This window comes from Lontra canadensis, unplaced genomic scaffold, assembly GCF_010015895.1.
Source record: "Lontra canadensis isolate GAN:19392208 unplaced genomic scaffold, GSC_riverotter_1.0 scaffold86, whole genome shotgun sequence".
Taxonomy (NCBI): domain Eukaryota; kingdom Metazoa; phylum Chordata; class Mammalia; order Carnivora; family Mustelidae; genus Lontra; species Lontra canadensis.
In genome coordinates, this window is record NW_022631080.1 from 5,327,284 (window position 1) to 5,341,315 (window position 14,032).

Consider the following 14,032-nt stretch of genomic DNA (forward strand, 5'->3'; position numbering starts at 1 on the left):
AGCAGTAAACTCGACATGGGGCTAGATCCCAGGACCCTGAGATCATGACCTGAGCCAAAGGCAGAGGCTTAACCCACTGAGCCACCCACGCGCCCCTAATGTGGCCTATTTTAGAGTATATTCAAGCTGAAGAACAATGGTTTTATACGTTCCAAGTACTGCATTTACTAGACCCTCTATATGAGATACACTTTACTCTGGTATTTTTTTGAGAAAACATATTTCCAAGTTATTCTAAATTCAGTAATACTTTAAAGTTTATTTTTATTAACTATTAGAGGACATACTGAAATCTGTAAATTCATTTTTTAAAACCTGTGTTAGGCAAATTACTTTTCAGCGAATGCATACTCTAGGATGCTTTGTAAGAGTATGTGGCCTAAAAATTGGGAACGTTTCTCATAGATTACGGGAACTTGTTGGTGTATTTACTGTTCTACATCTGTTACTGATTTTGAAGAGGTAACTTTGCATGAATTTCATATATCTCTTTTTGGAAAGGAATAAAACAACACACAATTCAAATAAACCTTTTTTCTCTTTTCCTAACACTGGATACATGCAATGGGAATATTCTGAAAGACATAATCTAACTTTGGGATGTTAGTGAGGTAAGAGTGTTTTATGCTGTGTAGATCTCCCTCGAGTTATGATGAGGTTATGCCCCAGTAAACCCACAATTAATTGAAAATATCGTAACTTGAAAACATTTAATACACCTAACCTGCCAAGCATCATAGCTCACTCAGCCTAGCCTACCTTAAACTTGCTTAGAACAGTTACATTAGCCTACAGTTAAGCAAAGTTATCTAACACAAAGCCCATTTTATTATACAGTATTAAATATTTCATGTAATTTATTGAATGCCATACTTTAAGTGGTAAACGTAATGGTTCTATCTATATTGTCCCACCTGTCACTAGCCTGAGAAAGATTGAAATTCAAAATTTGAAGTATGGTTTCTAATGAATGTGTATTACTTTGGTATCATCCTAAAATCTAAAAATCATAAGTCAAACCATCTAAGTCAGGGACCAGCTGTACTTCATACATGGTAATTCCTGGTTAATTTACTTTTCCCTTCCCCTTGGAACCACTTCTTTTTTGCCAGGACTTCCCAGCTTACCTTATCCTCTGCAGCCATATTCTCTCTGAAAGTGATGTCAGACCATCACGTGGTTCCCCAAGCCCTTGTGGCTCATTTCATTATATCCTAGTTGCTCTGTAATAAGTGTCCCCTTGGGCGCCTGGGTGGCTCAGTGGGTTAGGCCTTTGCCTTTGGCTCAGGTCATGATCTTAGGGTCCTGGGATCAAGCCCTGCATCGGGCTCTCTGCTCAGCAGGGAGCCTGCTTCCCCTTCTCTTTGCCTGCCTCTTTGCCTACTTGTGATCTCTCTCTCTCTCTCTCTCTGTCAAATAAATAAATAAAATCTTTAAAAAAAAATAAGTGTCCCCTTGCTTAGCTGTTAATCTTTAACCTTTAGGATACTAATTTCTAATCAATAGATATTCTGGATTTCATTGCTCTAGCCAACACCAATACATATTTCATGGTGGGATTTTAGGCCTTTGGTCAGATAGGGAAATGATTTTTCATAAGGAGGAGGTTCTATCATGACACAGAGCTGATGGCATCCAACTCTGACCAGCTCTGATCTTAGTCTGTGTTATTGTTTATAAAACCAAACCAAACCAAACCAAAACTCTTCCTTAGAATTGATTGAGCCTAGATCTTTCAAATTCTTATTTTTTGTTAGGTTCATTAAAAATACACATGTATCCTGAGGTCTTCCAAGACATGAAATGAAACTAACCTATAAAAATTACCTAGTTCATTTTAGCTAGATCATGGTTGTCTTCTAAAGTAATGTGCACTACAGCATTCTAGAAATAATTTAACTAGGGGTGCCTGGGTGGCTCAGTCAATTAAGCATCTGACTCCTTCAGGTTGTAATGCCAGGGTTGTGGGATTGAGCCCCGTGAGGGGTTCCGTGCTCAGATTCTTTACCTCTGCCTGTCCTCCTTGCCCCCGCACCCCCCACCCCCGCCAGCTTATGTGTGCCCTCTCTCTCGAATAGATAAATTAATCTTAAAAAAAAAGAAAGAATTTAATGAAAGTAAGCTTTTTGTTTTGTGTGACTTCGTGTTATCATGGAGAGAGTTTTAAGTTTTTTGTTTTTTTTTTTTTTTTATTTATTTGACAGAGAGAGATCACAAGTAGGCAGAGAGGCAGGCAGAGAGAGAGGAGGAAGCAGGCTCCCTGCTGAGCAGAGAGCCCGATGCGGGACTCGATCCCAGGACCCTGAGATCATGACCTGAGCCGAAGGCAGCGGCTTAACCCACTGAGCCACCCAGGCGCCCTCATGGAGAGAGTTTTAGTGTTTCGTTCCATCAAGTTGTAAATCCTGATCCATATATCGTATCAAATAGCTAGAGTGTTGGCTCTGATTAACCATTAAGAATATAACCTTCATGAAAACAAATAGACATATTGTTTTACGTTAATGGCATACATATATATGCATAGACACAAATGGTAACTTTTGGTGGTAAATTTTACTTTGTCAAAATTCTTTCCTGGAAACCCATTAACTGTGTTAACCACTGTGTATAAGAGAACTGACTTAAGAATAAAATGCTTTGAAATACTATATTAATCAAAGTTAATGATTTAAAATTGTGAGAATAGACCTAAAGAGAGATTTTAAGATTTCAGAAATGGTTTACATTAATTATGGGATTATGTTCAGATTGTTAAGCAGACTAAACATGAGATTATTCTTGTAAAAAGAATTGATATATATTTAAAATATTGCTAAATTGACATATATTTCTAGACTTGATGAATATCAGTCAATCTCTCATGTACCTAAAGAAGAATTCTCTGCCTTTACCTTACTTTGCTGTGATACAAATCAGTGGAATACGTTCACATGTAAAACACACTTCTGTGGCTTTATGTACATTAGGATAAAACCAAAAGTCTTTTCAAGGTTGCTACATTGGTTAATAGCATATATTTACTAGAATTATTAATGTTCACAAATAACAGCACCTTGGTGGGCTGCAAGTAACATATATTGTGGATTATTGCAATGTTCAGAAGAGCAGTTATAATTTTATTTCTTTTCCCTCCACTCAAAGAAGGATATTGAAAAACAAGTGAGAATCACATTAGCATCAAGAATCTTTTCACTCTGTTTTGACCTATTAAAAATGAATAAATAAAAGCTGTAACTTTATTAATGATTAACAAAATGATGTTTGATGTCCTCACTGGTGGTAGAGAGATTTTTCTCTCTGGCAACATCATGGATGGCCTTGCCTGTTATAAATATACATTACGGTGCCAGATTAAGTCCTGCTGATTGGCCTATCTAACTATGGTAAGCAGTAAGTATTTAAATAAACATACCCATTCTCCCATTCTTTTTGTGTGTAAATAAAGTTACACATCAGTTACACAACCTGGTAAAATATTAAGAACTACTGAATTATATATCTTAATAAGATGGATTTCATGATATATAAATTATATATTTTTAATGTTGGTATAAAAAATGAGGGCATCTGATGGATATTATCATAAACAAATGACCAGACTCAGTATCACTAATGAGGAGGAACACAGACCTGCTATACTTCCTTGTGGGATGAAATGAGAACCATGCGACAGCACATACGATGTTTTTTTGGTCAGAAAGAAAACATTATCCAGTCAAGAGAGGATAATCAGAATACTTCAGACAACTGGCCTTGACTCTTAAAAATAATGTCAGTGCCAGGAAGGACCATACAAGACTGGGAGATTGTCCTGGTTTAAATGAAAATAAATTCAATCAATAATCTTAGTTTGGAATTTGGCATTAACTGGGACTCTTCAGCATGGATTGTAAACTAGAGAATATTCTTATACTGATGTTAAATTTGATGGTGGTGATGATACGATTATGGTGTTATAGAATAATGTTCTTGTTCTTAGGGTATACAAGCTGAATATTTAGGGATAAATTTGTGTACATGCACATTTTAAGAAAATAAATTTTAAATAGAAGAAAGAAATTAATGTGGCAAAATAGTAATTGCTGAACCGGGTGAAGGGTACATATATGTTTATTTTACTAGTCTTTCAATTCTGTGAATTTAGAAAAAAGTACAATGTTGAGGTAGAGGAAAAATAAATCATTAATGAGAAATTTCAGGTGAGCCTGAAAATGACAAAGGATAAAAATAAATTGTGCACTCCATATTTGACTGTCCACATATTATGGCATTTACTGATTGATTTATCATACTAAAGTATTCATAGTTTGTGCATGGTGGTCTTAATCTAAAACAGTGGGAGGTAGAAAGCAGCCAGAGTTTTTCTTATCCTCTCATTTTGCATTGTTCCCTAGGGTACAGCAATACCTTTTGTTTCCATACCCAACTGCAAACTTTCCACTTCTGTAAGAATTTTCATGTGTCCAACAGGAGAATTTATTTATGTCAATTTTATAAGTGTTGCTTATTGTTTACTGAGGAGAGCATCTGAAATAAAATATTTCTCCCTTGTGGTCCCTGGTTAGCTCAGTCAGGTAAGCTTCTGCCCTTGGCTTGGGTCATGATCCTGGAGTCCTGGGATAGAGTCCCACATCAGGCTTTCTGCTCAGCAGGGAGTCTGCTTCTCCCTCCGTCGTGCTCTCTCTTTCTCTCATGCTTTCTCTCTCTCAAATAAATGAATAAAATCTTAAAAAAAAAATTTCTTCCGTAGAATCCAGGAGAATATTTACAGCTTCCAGAAAAGGCTTTTATTTAAAACAGCTCCTTATAAGAATTTATATAATTTAACATTATTAGAACACTAGAAGTATTAAAATGCATGCTGTTTAATGAGATAATTGATAAAAAATATTTCTAAGCACTTTCATCCATCATCATATAAGTGACTCTATCCAAACTTGGTAACTTTGAGCATATGTGCAGCAAGCCAGATCTGGAAGCTAACCATTCATTCTTATGCAGTGGCCAAGAGCATAGCTTTGCTTCAGGTATATTGAACTTGACCTTGGGCTCTCTATTTCTTAATTGTGTGACTTTAAACAATTGTTGACTTTTTCTGGACCTTGCTCTTATAACTAAAGTCTGAGAAAGTTAATAATATGTATCCTCAAAGACTGTTGAGAAGATTTATGAAAATGAAATAATGCATTTTAAAAGCCCAGCACAGTAGTTGCCACAAATAGTTCAAGCCCATTTCTGTCACCACCAACATCTGCATCATATCGACTCTGTTGCCAGGAATGTCCATCCTGATTTTTGCCCATTGGAACTCTTCTAAATCACCTATGTGTGATGATTGCTATTTAAATCTCCAAATGGAACCAAAACCCATAATGTCAGAGTTACTTCACTGTTACTGTACAATCTTATAGTCATTTTACTGTTACTGTAGTTTTGAGTATTTTTAGAGTAAATTCTCTACCACTAATGGTTCCTGGCTATGTAGATTGGTATAGAGAATCCATAAATAATACCATTATTCTCTGATAAGGTACCCTATTTTCCCAGAGATACTTTTGTTAAAGTATAGAGTATTAATATTATTGACTGTAAGTCCTGTGTCTGTTTTATTTTTTTAAAGATTTTATTTATTTATTTGACAGACAAAGATCACAAGTAGGCAGAGAGGCAGGCAGAGAGAGAGGAGGAAGCAGGCTCCCTTCTGAGCAGAGAGCCCAATGCGGGGCTCGATCCCAGGATCCTGGGACCATGACCTGAGCTGAAGGCAGAGGCTTTAACCCACTGAGCCACCCAGGCGCCCCTGTTTTAATGTATTTTTAATCATAATGATATTATTGTATAAAGTGTCCATATTCTTATGCTGTGCAATTTGTATAATTTCTGTATCATGTGCTCCATAGAAGAATGTAGTCAAATGAATTTTGTATCCATTGGTTATTCTTTATTCTGAGGAGTATCTGAAATCAATGTTATCATCTGCAACAAACTAGTTTTATAAGAAGAAAGATTACAATATTTATTCCCATTTCATTGAATTTTACTTCACCCTCATTTTCTTTAGTTCTATACCATTTTATAATTGTTTCAAATGATACTGCTTCTTTAAGCAGTATCATTCATTTAGTTCACTTGATTGTTGTTTTGGGTAGGGGTTGTCCACAAGCTGACTTTTAGATGAGGATTCATGGATATGTGGTTTATTAAGGAAGAACTGCCAGGAATAAACAAGGTAGGGGAAGCAGAACATGGAATCAGTCATCCCAAATAAAATGAAATTTAAGTCAGAGTCCCAACCTCAGCTTGATCCCATGGGATCCTCTAGCGATAAAGTTACACCGCAGAGTTTTGTCCTATTTGAAACAAACAAACTGGTCTTTCAAATTCCTGAACCATATAGGTGCTGACTGTGGCATTACTGAGGGGACCATAAACTCCCAAGGCAATTGAAGCTTTCAGCAGTTCTAGCAATCCAACATTGGTTCTTGAAGGTTACAGTTACCCAACTATTCCCACCCAGAGGATGGGAGCCGACCACAAAGAAATTACATCCTCGGGGATAAGGACATAAGGGCAGAGTAGCCACAGCATTTGCTGGAGTAGTCTTTTTTTTCCTTTCTGTTTTTCCTTTTCCTGCAGTCACTGTTAAAGCAGAAAGCATTTTTGGCTCTAAGGTAACATTGATAATGGTATCTTTGGATAACCTATGTTATTTAATCTGAAAAATATTAGTTAAAGTTGGGCAGCTAATGGAATTTTGATTGATCACTACATGTAGCATAAATACATAATATATAGAAGTAATGATTCATGCTATCAAGGAATTTTAAATTTCATTTTAAAAAGGACATCCTATAGAAAAAAACAATTATGGAAATACAATTTAATCCTGACTAGGGCATTCTGATACATGTGTTTAGGATGATGGAATGGAATGATTAGGGTTGGTCAAACAAGACAATGTTGAATATGTATAGTTTGCAATATTTTAATGCACAGCAGTTGGTAGAGAGAAAAATGTAATGCATTCCTTATGAGAAACTATGCAGAACTGAGGGGAAAATCAATTCCTTTACATGTAACATATGTTTATTTTAATGTCCCTGACAGCTCATTATATTTCAGCTACAGAGTTTTTCTTGGTCTCATCCTATCCTGTATTTTATTTGTATCAATTTGGATTATAACACAGATTTCATCATTTCATCTTTTCAGTGACCATATGCTACATAGAATGGCTAATATGATACATGGCGGATGCAAGAATGAAATTATCTTGATAATTGCTATAATGCATAAATTAAACCAATAATCCAGTATTATAGTGGTATAGATCTAAAATATAGTACTTCTGTTAAAAGATCAGTTGGGGGTGTCTGATTGACTCCATTGGTAGAACCCCTGACTCATTAATCTCGGGGTTGTGACTTACAACCCATGTGGGGCATAGAACCTACTTTAAAAAAAAATTGGGCAAGGACAGAGTTGTTGCATAAATTGGACAGGCCCAATATAATCTTAGAGTGTTTTGTGGGTCTTATTAACAAGAAAGTTCACAATGCTTTTTATAAAGTAGTTTAATAGTGTGTCCATTGTGGAAGAGATTAATACTCTAGTGGTTGAATGACTTTGGTAGCGTTGCTTTCAGTTCTCAGATACCTCTAAAGGACAAACACAAAATAAAATATCATCCGAAGAAGGCAGATGGTATGTGGAGACCTTGTAGTTGAAAGAAATCTTGAATCTTCTAAATGTTTTCAATTTGAAGAAGAGAAAGACTAGAGAAAATGCAGTAACTGTTTTTAAGTATTTGAAGGTATATAATGGAGATCAGATCATAGATTTTGTTCTGTGTTGCCCTGAAACAGAAGGTCTGAACTTAGAGCTCTCCGAATATGAAATGGGTTGTCCGTGAGGCTTGAGTGTCACTCGGGTAGTGTCTCCCTAGTAGTGTCAGCTGAGACTAGATACCGTTTGTCAGGAATTCGATAAAAGAAGAAGGTGAGTAAATTAATTCTGAGGCTTCTTCAATTCTAAAACTTCCTGAATCTGTTTGTGAACCTTGTATAATTATAAGCGGAATTCTAGAGCACACTTGACAGTGAAGTTAACAATCTCCTTTAAAAGCTTTAAAAGTAAATAGTCTTAAACCATTAAAATAGTTATAGTAGTTGGTTAAGAAAAACAAAACAGGTGGAAAGAAAAATGAATAATTCATGTCTTGATCATTTAAACCATCCAGGATATTTAAAAAATATTTCATTGTATTTACTGTATCTGACAATTTTATTTTATTGAAATGCAATGTTTTCACTTGTAGGTTTTTGCTTCCAGTTACTGCAACAGCAGAAAACTGTCTTCTTACCATTTACCCATATATGGCAACTCATCTTGATAAGCAAACAATTATTTTAAAGGATGGTAAGTTAGATATGACTATTGTCTCCTATTCTCACTGTATACATTCTTATTATCCCAGGGCTGACACCTGGAAATAATATGACTTTAAAATTAACAGATATGGGGCACCTGGGTGTCTCAGTTAAGTGTCTGCCGTCTGCTCAGCTCATGATCCCAGGGTCCTGGCATGGAGCCCTGTGTTGGGCTTCCTGCTCAGTGGGGAGCCTGCTTTTCCCTCTCTCTACAACTCCCCCTGCTTGCGCTCACAAAGCATGCTTTCTCTGTCAAATAAGTAAAATATTTTTAAAAAATTAACAGCTATTTATTAAACTCCTGCCATTTCTAAGAGCTGTAGTTAGCCTTGAGAGCAGAATATGGCAGTGTCTCTTAATTGCAGAAGTTGAAAATCTAGTGAAAGACACAAATAAATACAAAGAAGATTGAAGTAAGAGCCCATTGTAATGTTGGAAATGTGGGTGTGGTACAGAGGCTAATGCTGACTTTTGGTGTCTGGGATAACTTTATAGAAGAGATGACATCTCTGTAGAGTTTGACAAATGATCATGAGCAGCATAATCTGGGCAAAGGGCAGTTTAGAGAAAGCATGGGCGTCTGATGGGCTGTACCTTTTATTCTGTAATAGTGGGAATCTTCTGTGATTTCTGAATATCAGTGATTTAGAAAGGAAATAACTGTTGGGATGAGAGCTGAATTAAAATGGGAAAGTGTGATCAGTAGGCTGGCTAGGAGTTGCTGCAGGGGAAATGGTGAGAGACTGAGAACAACAGGAAAGAAACTACTGAGCTGAGAAATTTGAAATGCAAGACACAGTGGCAAATGATTGATGGAGTAAATCTCAGAGGAGGAGAAAGGAATGAGGAGTGGGAAAACATTCTTTCTGCGTAGATTGTCAAGGCTTTGTTTCAGGGCTGAATTGGAGATCTTTTCCATGTTTGTAACCAGTTTTCCCCTGTTCTCCACTTGCTTCTTCAAATGTTTACCACTCTTACGAAATCTATTCAGTCCTGTTCTTCCTCAGTCTCAGGACCTGACCTTTTCTCTAATTTTCAGAAGAAATAAAGACCATCAGGCAGGAATACTCTGAATTTCCAAATACCAAGCATGCGTTCGAACCCATCATCTTTCCTATCAAAGCTGGGAGAGACGGGACTCTCTCCTGATTTAGGCCATCCCTCCATCTGAATCCCTTCATCCAGTGACCTTGCCCTTCAAATCATGCCCCACTCTTAGCTGCTTTGGGGGCCTGTGCAGGATGACAACAAGGAAGAGAGAGGAGATTATATCCTCTCATTGAATAGGCTTGTTCTCAAAGAGAAAAAAGGTGAATCTAGGCCTTGCGTTCCTGATTTAATCTTTGCACATTTACCAGTCACATAAAACACTTGATTTCCCAGACAGGGGGAGAACAAAAAGCAAAGGAAGCTAAATAATTAGAGCACCATAGCTTTCTTTACTGGGAAGGACATGTTAGGGGTGAGGGAGAACAGTCTTCCATTATACTACTATTACCCCACTACTGCGCAGAGGCTTATACTACTGACAGCCCCTCCCCCCACCAACCTCTCATCAGACTCTGGACTTCCACATCATCTTCTCACCTCTCTGACTGTTCCTTCTGAGCACATACATATTACAAATTTTATACACGTTCTCAAAATGTAAAAGATTTTCTGCTTGATCCTGATGTTATATTTTTATATTCTTCTAATGTACTAGGTGGGGGGCAGATTTCAGATAATACAACATAATAGAAAGAGCAGTGGATGAAGTATCACAGAACCTGGGTGGAAATTCTATTTTGTGTTCTAATCTCACCATTTTGCCATTTGCTTTTATCATTAATTCTCAGATCCTCAAACATCTGTTATTTAACAAAATGTGCACGGTAAGAGAATAATGGGTGCTAACAGTATCTATTTCAAAAGGCTTTTGTGAGGACTCATGGAGTAAATAACTGAAAATTATTATTATTACTATTATCATTTTTGTATTATTGCTATCATATCTGCTATTATTATTGCTTTAACACTCTTATTTTTTTCACAATATCCTCCAAAAAATAATGAGGAGTTACTGTATAAAATATTGCTATTTCTTTAAGAGGAAAAATATGAATAGAATTTTAGTGCTTGTATGGTGATTGAGTATGAAATCTGCAGATTAAAAACAATACATCAATTTCACTAAATATTACCATAGAAAGATGTGAGTTTTAAATATTCTAATATATCTTTAGAAATATCTAGAGTAAAATTTATAATATATATATACATTTTTAAAGATTTTATTTATTCATTTGACAGAGATCACAAGTAGGCAGAGCAGCAGGCAGAGAGAGAAGGAAACAGGCTCCCTGCTGAGCAGAGAGCCCAATGAGGGTCTCCATCCCAGGACTCTGAGATCATGACCTGAGCCAAAGGCAGAGGCTTAACCCACTGAGGCACTCAGGTGCCCCTATAATATATATTTAGTGCTTCCCAGGCTTAGGGTGCTCTGCTAAGTAAGCACCTTGTGTTTGTTATTTCATTTAGTGCCCCCAACAACTGAGTGCGATACTCTTATTAATTTCACTTGACAGATTAAGAAACTGAGTCATAAAGAGTTTGAGCAGCTTGCTCCAGGGAATTCCAACCAAATTTGTAAGACCTTGGAATCTACACACTTAGCTCCTGTGCTCTAGAGTATGATATGTTCAGTAAAGGTGAAATCTTAAAGCACATTAACTATTTTAAAAAGTAAAGGAGTATGATTTATTTGTTCTAGCTAATACACTGAATACAGACTTTTATATCAATCATTACCTTTAGTTGAAGAGTACAGATGTGGATTTCTACCCCATTAGAAAGTTTTTATTATTTGATGGTAAGTTGAAAAGATATTGCCTAATGCATCCACAATGAATCATTCTGTCATTGAATTTTCTAAGGCTCATGTTTATGAAGTCTATTGTGGTGTAGTATTGCAGAGATATGCACATTCTCTGGTAAATTCTGACTGAATTTGTACTGAAAAAATAGAAGGAACTTAGTATATGCCAGCTTACTTATCTGTGTTATTGCCTGTAAAGTAACCCTTATAATAGATTCATGAACTCAGAACCTTTAGTGTCATTTCATGGATAAAAACATGTTTCAGAGAACTTATACAGCATCCCCATAGTTTAATAGCTCAGGAATTGTAGTGCCAAGATTTCAAATCAGAAATTTCTAACTGCAAAGGCTATGCTTTTCTGACAGAATTACATTATGCGTATTTATATATGCATATACATATACATATATGTGAATAGATAGAAAATAGGTAGATAGATAATCTGGCCTTAGTTCACATATACTATCTTTTCTTTTTTTCCTTTTATTTATTTATTTTATTATTATTATTTTTTATTATGTTCCGTTAGCTAGCATATAGTACATCATAAGTTTTTGATGTAGTGTTCAATGATTCATGAGTTGTAAAAAATACCCAGTGCTCATCACCACATGTGCCCTCCTCAATACCCATCACCTGGTTACCCTATCCCCCCACCCTCCCTCCCCTCTGAAACCCTCAGTTTGTTTCCTGGGGTCCATAGTCTTTCATGGTTCATCTCCCTCTCTGATTTCTCCCCCTTCTGTTTTCCCTCCCTTCAGCTGTTGTCCTCTGCGCTATTGCTGATGTTCCACATATGGGTGAAACCATATAATTGTCTTTCTTTGCTTGACTTATTTCACTTAACATGATACCCTCCATTTCCATCCATGTCGATGCAAATGATCGGTATTCTTCCTTTCTGATGCCTGAGTAATATTCCATTCACTTATGCTGCCTTTTCTTAATGTTGCCTTTGGTTTAGTTTGGTTGATTACCATGGTGGCAAATTCTAGTGTATATACAACAGTTCTAACTGGAATAGAGATTGAAAGCTGTGCAAAATGGTGTCAACTCAAAACCAAGCAGTGATTTCATTCCAGAAAATTAACTAGGGAGAAATTGCTCTTCTTATATTAAATTTTGAGTACCATGTATAATCCAAAAATTTTAGTGTAGAAACATTTAAAATGGTTTACATATCTTTATTTATCCTGAAGTTGAGCATTGGTCATTCTCCACAACCTTTGATACGCCATAGTAATGGCTTTGTTGAATAAAATTAATTCAGTTCAGAAAACCATATCAGCTTTTAACAGCCTTTTCCTTGACATCTTATTTTAAGTATAATGGACATTTATACTTAATTTTTTTTTTTTACTCTCTGTATGTGTATGTGTGTGTGTGTGTATTATATGTAATATATATTATATAGAAAATTATGAAATTCAGGTTCAGTAATTTGAGAGTGAATTCACAAATGCTTGTTGACTTACTATGTTCCAATGTATCATTAGTAGGTAAAGATGACAGTTCTGTGAAGAATAGAGACAATGTTTCTGTTCCCTCCCAAGAACCTGGTTTATCCTCTCCTGCTCCTACTAAATTTAATGATGCTGAGCCTGCAGAGAGAAGATTATTTGTTGGTACGTAGCAAATATATATTGTACCGAGCAAACCCAGTTCATAACATGATCTGTTTAGTATTATTGATTGAAAACTAGGCTTTTTTAGGTAAGAAGAAATCCATGAAGAAAAACATGAATTTTTCATTAGTTTTAAGTGGGTCATCTCCTTGGGGAACTCTCTCCAATGATGTGGAACAGAGATTCTCTAATGTTTTCTGTTCACAGTATATTTAGTATCTCAGTACTTTTCACCCAGGTCAAAAGATGTACCAAGCAATTCCCTTTATTAAATGTTTTGGTTGAAAAAGCTGAGAGTAGTAATTCATGTGCTATCCAGCATATGCAGTAGTGATATTTAACTAAAATGTTAAATATCCTGTCGAGCCCCTCTAAATTTGCTGTGACATCCCAGGTACCATATGCCAGATTATGGGTTTTACTGCCAATTATTTAGCTGGATCCAGTATTACCTATCTTAGAAAGAGATGAACACATAAATAGATAAAGATATGAATTTGGTAGTATCTTTTGTAGTTAACTATTCAAATATTCCTTTCTCTGGATATGGGTAATACTGAACATTTTCCTATTTATTGAATGGACCAACCAAATTAAATATTGTGAGGTTTTTAAATGACTGTGTACTTGTGCCATTATGTAGATATTTGTGAAAAAAAATATAAAATCATTTTATATCCTTGAACATTTCTCTACCTTGAAATGTTTTGTTTTATTAAAGTGTTTCACTTGGATAAAAAGTCATTTTGAATATGAAACCAGTATTTTAAACCAATATTAAGTTTTCCATCTAAGGTTTAATTCTATTAAGTAGAACTGAAGAATGGTCAAAATATTTTACATGTGTAGTTAGAAATGAAACATTCCATTTTGGGGAGTGTTTTCACATACCATTATGGCAAGAAGAAAATTTGATGGTTTTTTAAATTGAAATTCAACAATTTTTAAAGTATTTCTGTTAGGTATCTGAAAATAAATCTGTTTTCTTATTTTCAATATACAGTAAATTGACTCAGAATTTCTTTGTGAGCATAACATAATTTTTAAATTTGCTTTATTTGTCTACATACAAATAGCAATAGCCAACAGAATATTTTACTGCATGGTGATGTAAC

General features: G+C 35.6%; 1 protein-coding gene across 1 annotated transcript in view; it reads left to right on the forward strand.

The window, feature by feature from the left end:
* Nucleotides 1-14,032, forward strand: part of CFAP47 (cilia and flagella associated protein 47) — a 509,602-nt gene that overhangs the window by 151,212 nt on the left and 344,358 nt on the right. Inside the window, exons 27-28 of the mRNA XM_032883134.1 lie at nt 8,321-8,421; nt 12,789-12,917. Of these exons, the coding sequence (XP_032739025.1) occupies nt 8,321-8,421; nt 12,789-12,917 (230 nt within the window). The remainder of the gene's footprint in view (nt 1-8,320; nt 8,422-12,788; nt 12,918-14,032) is intronic.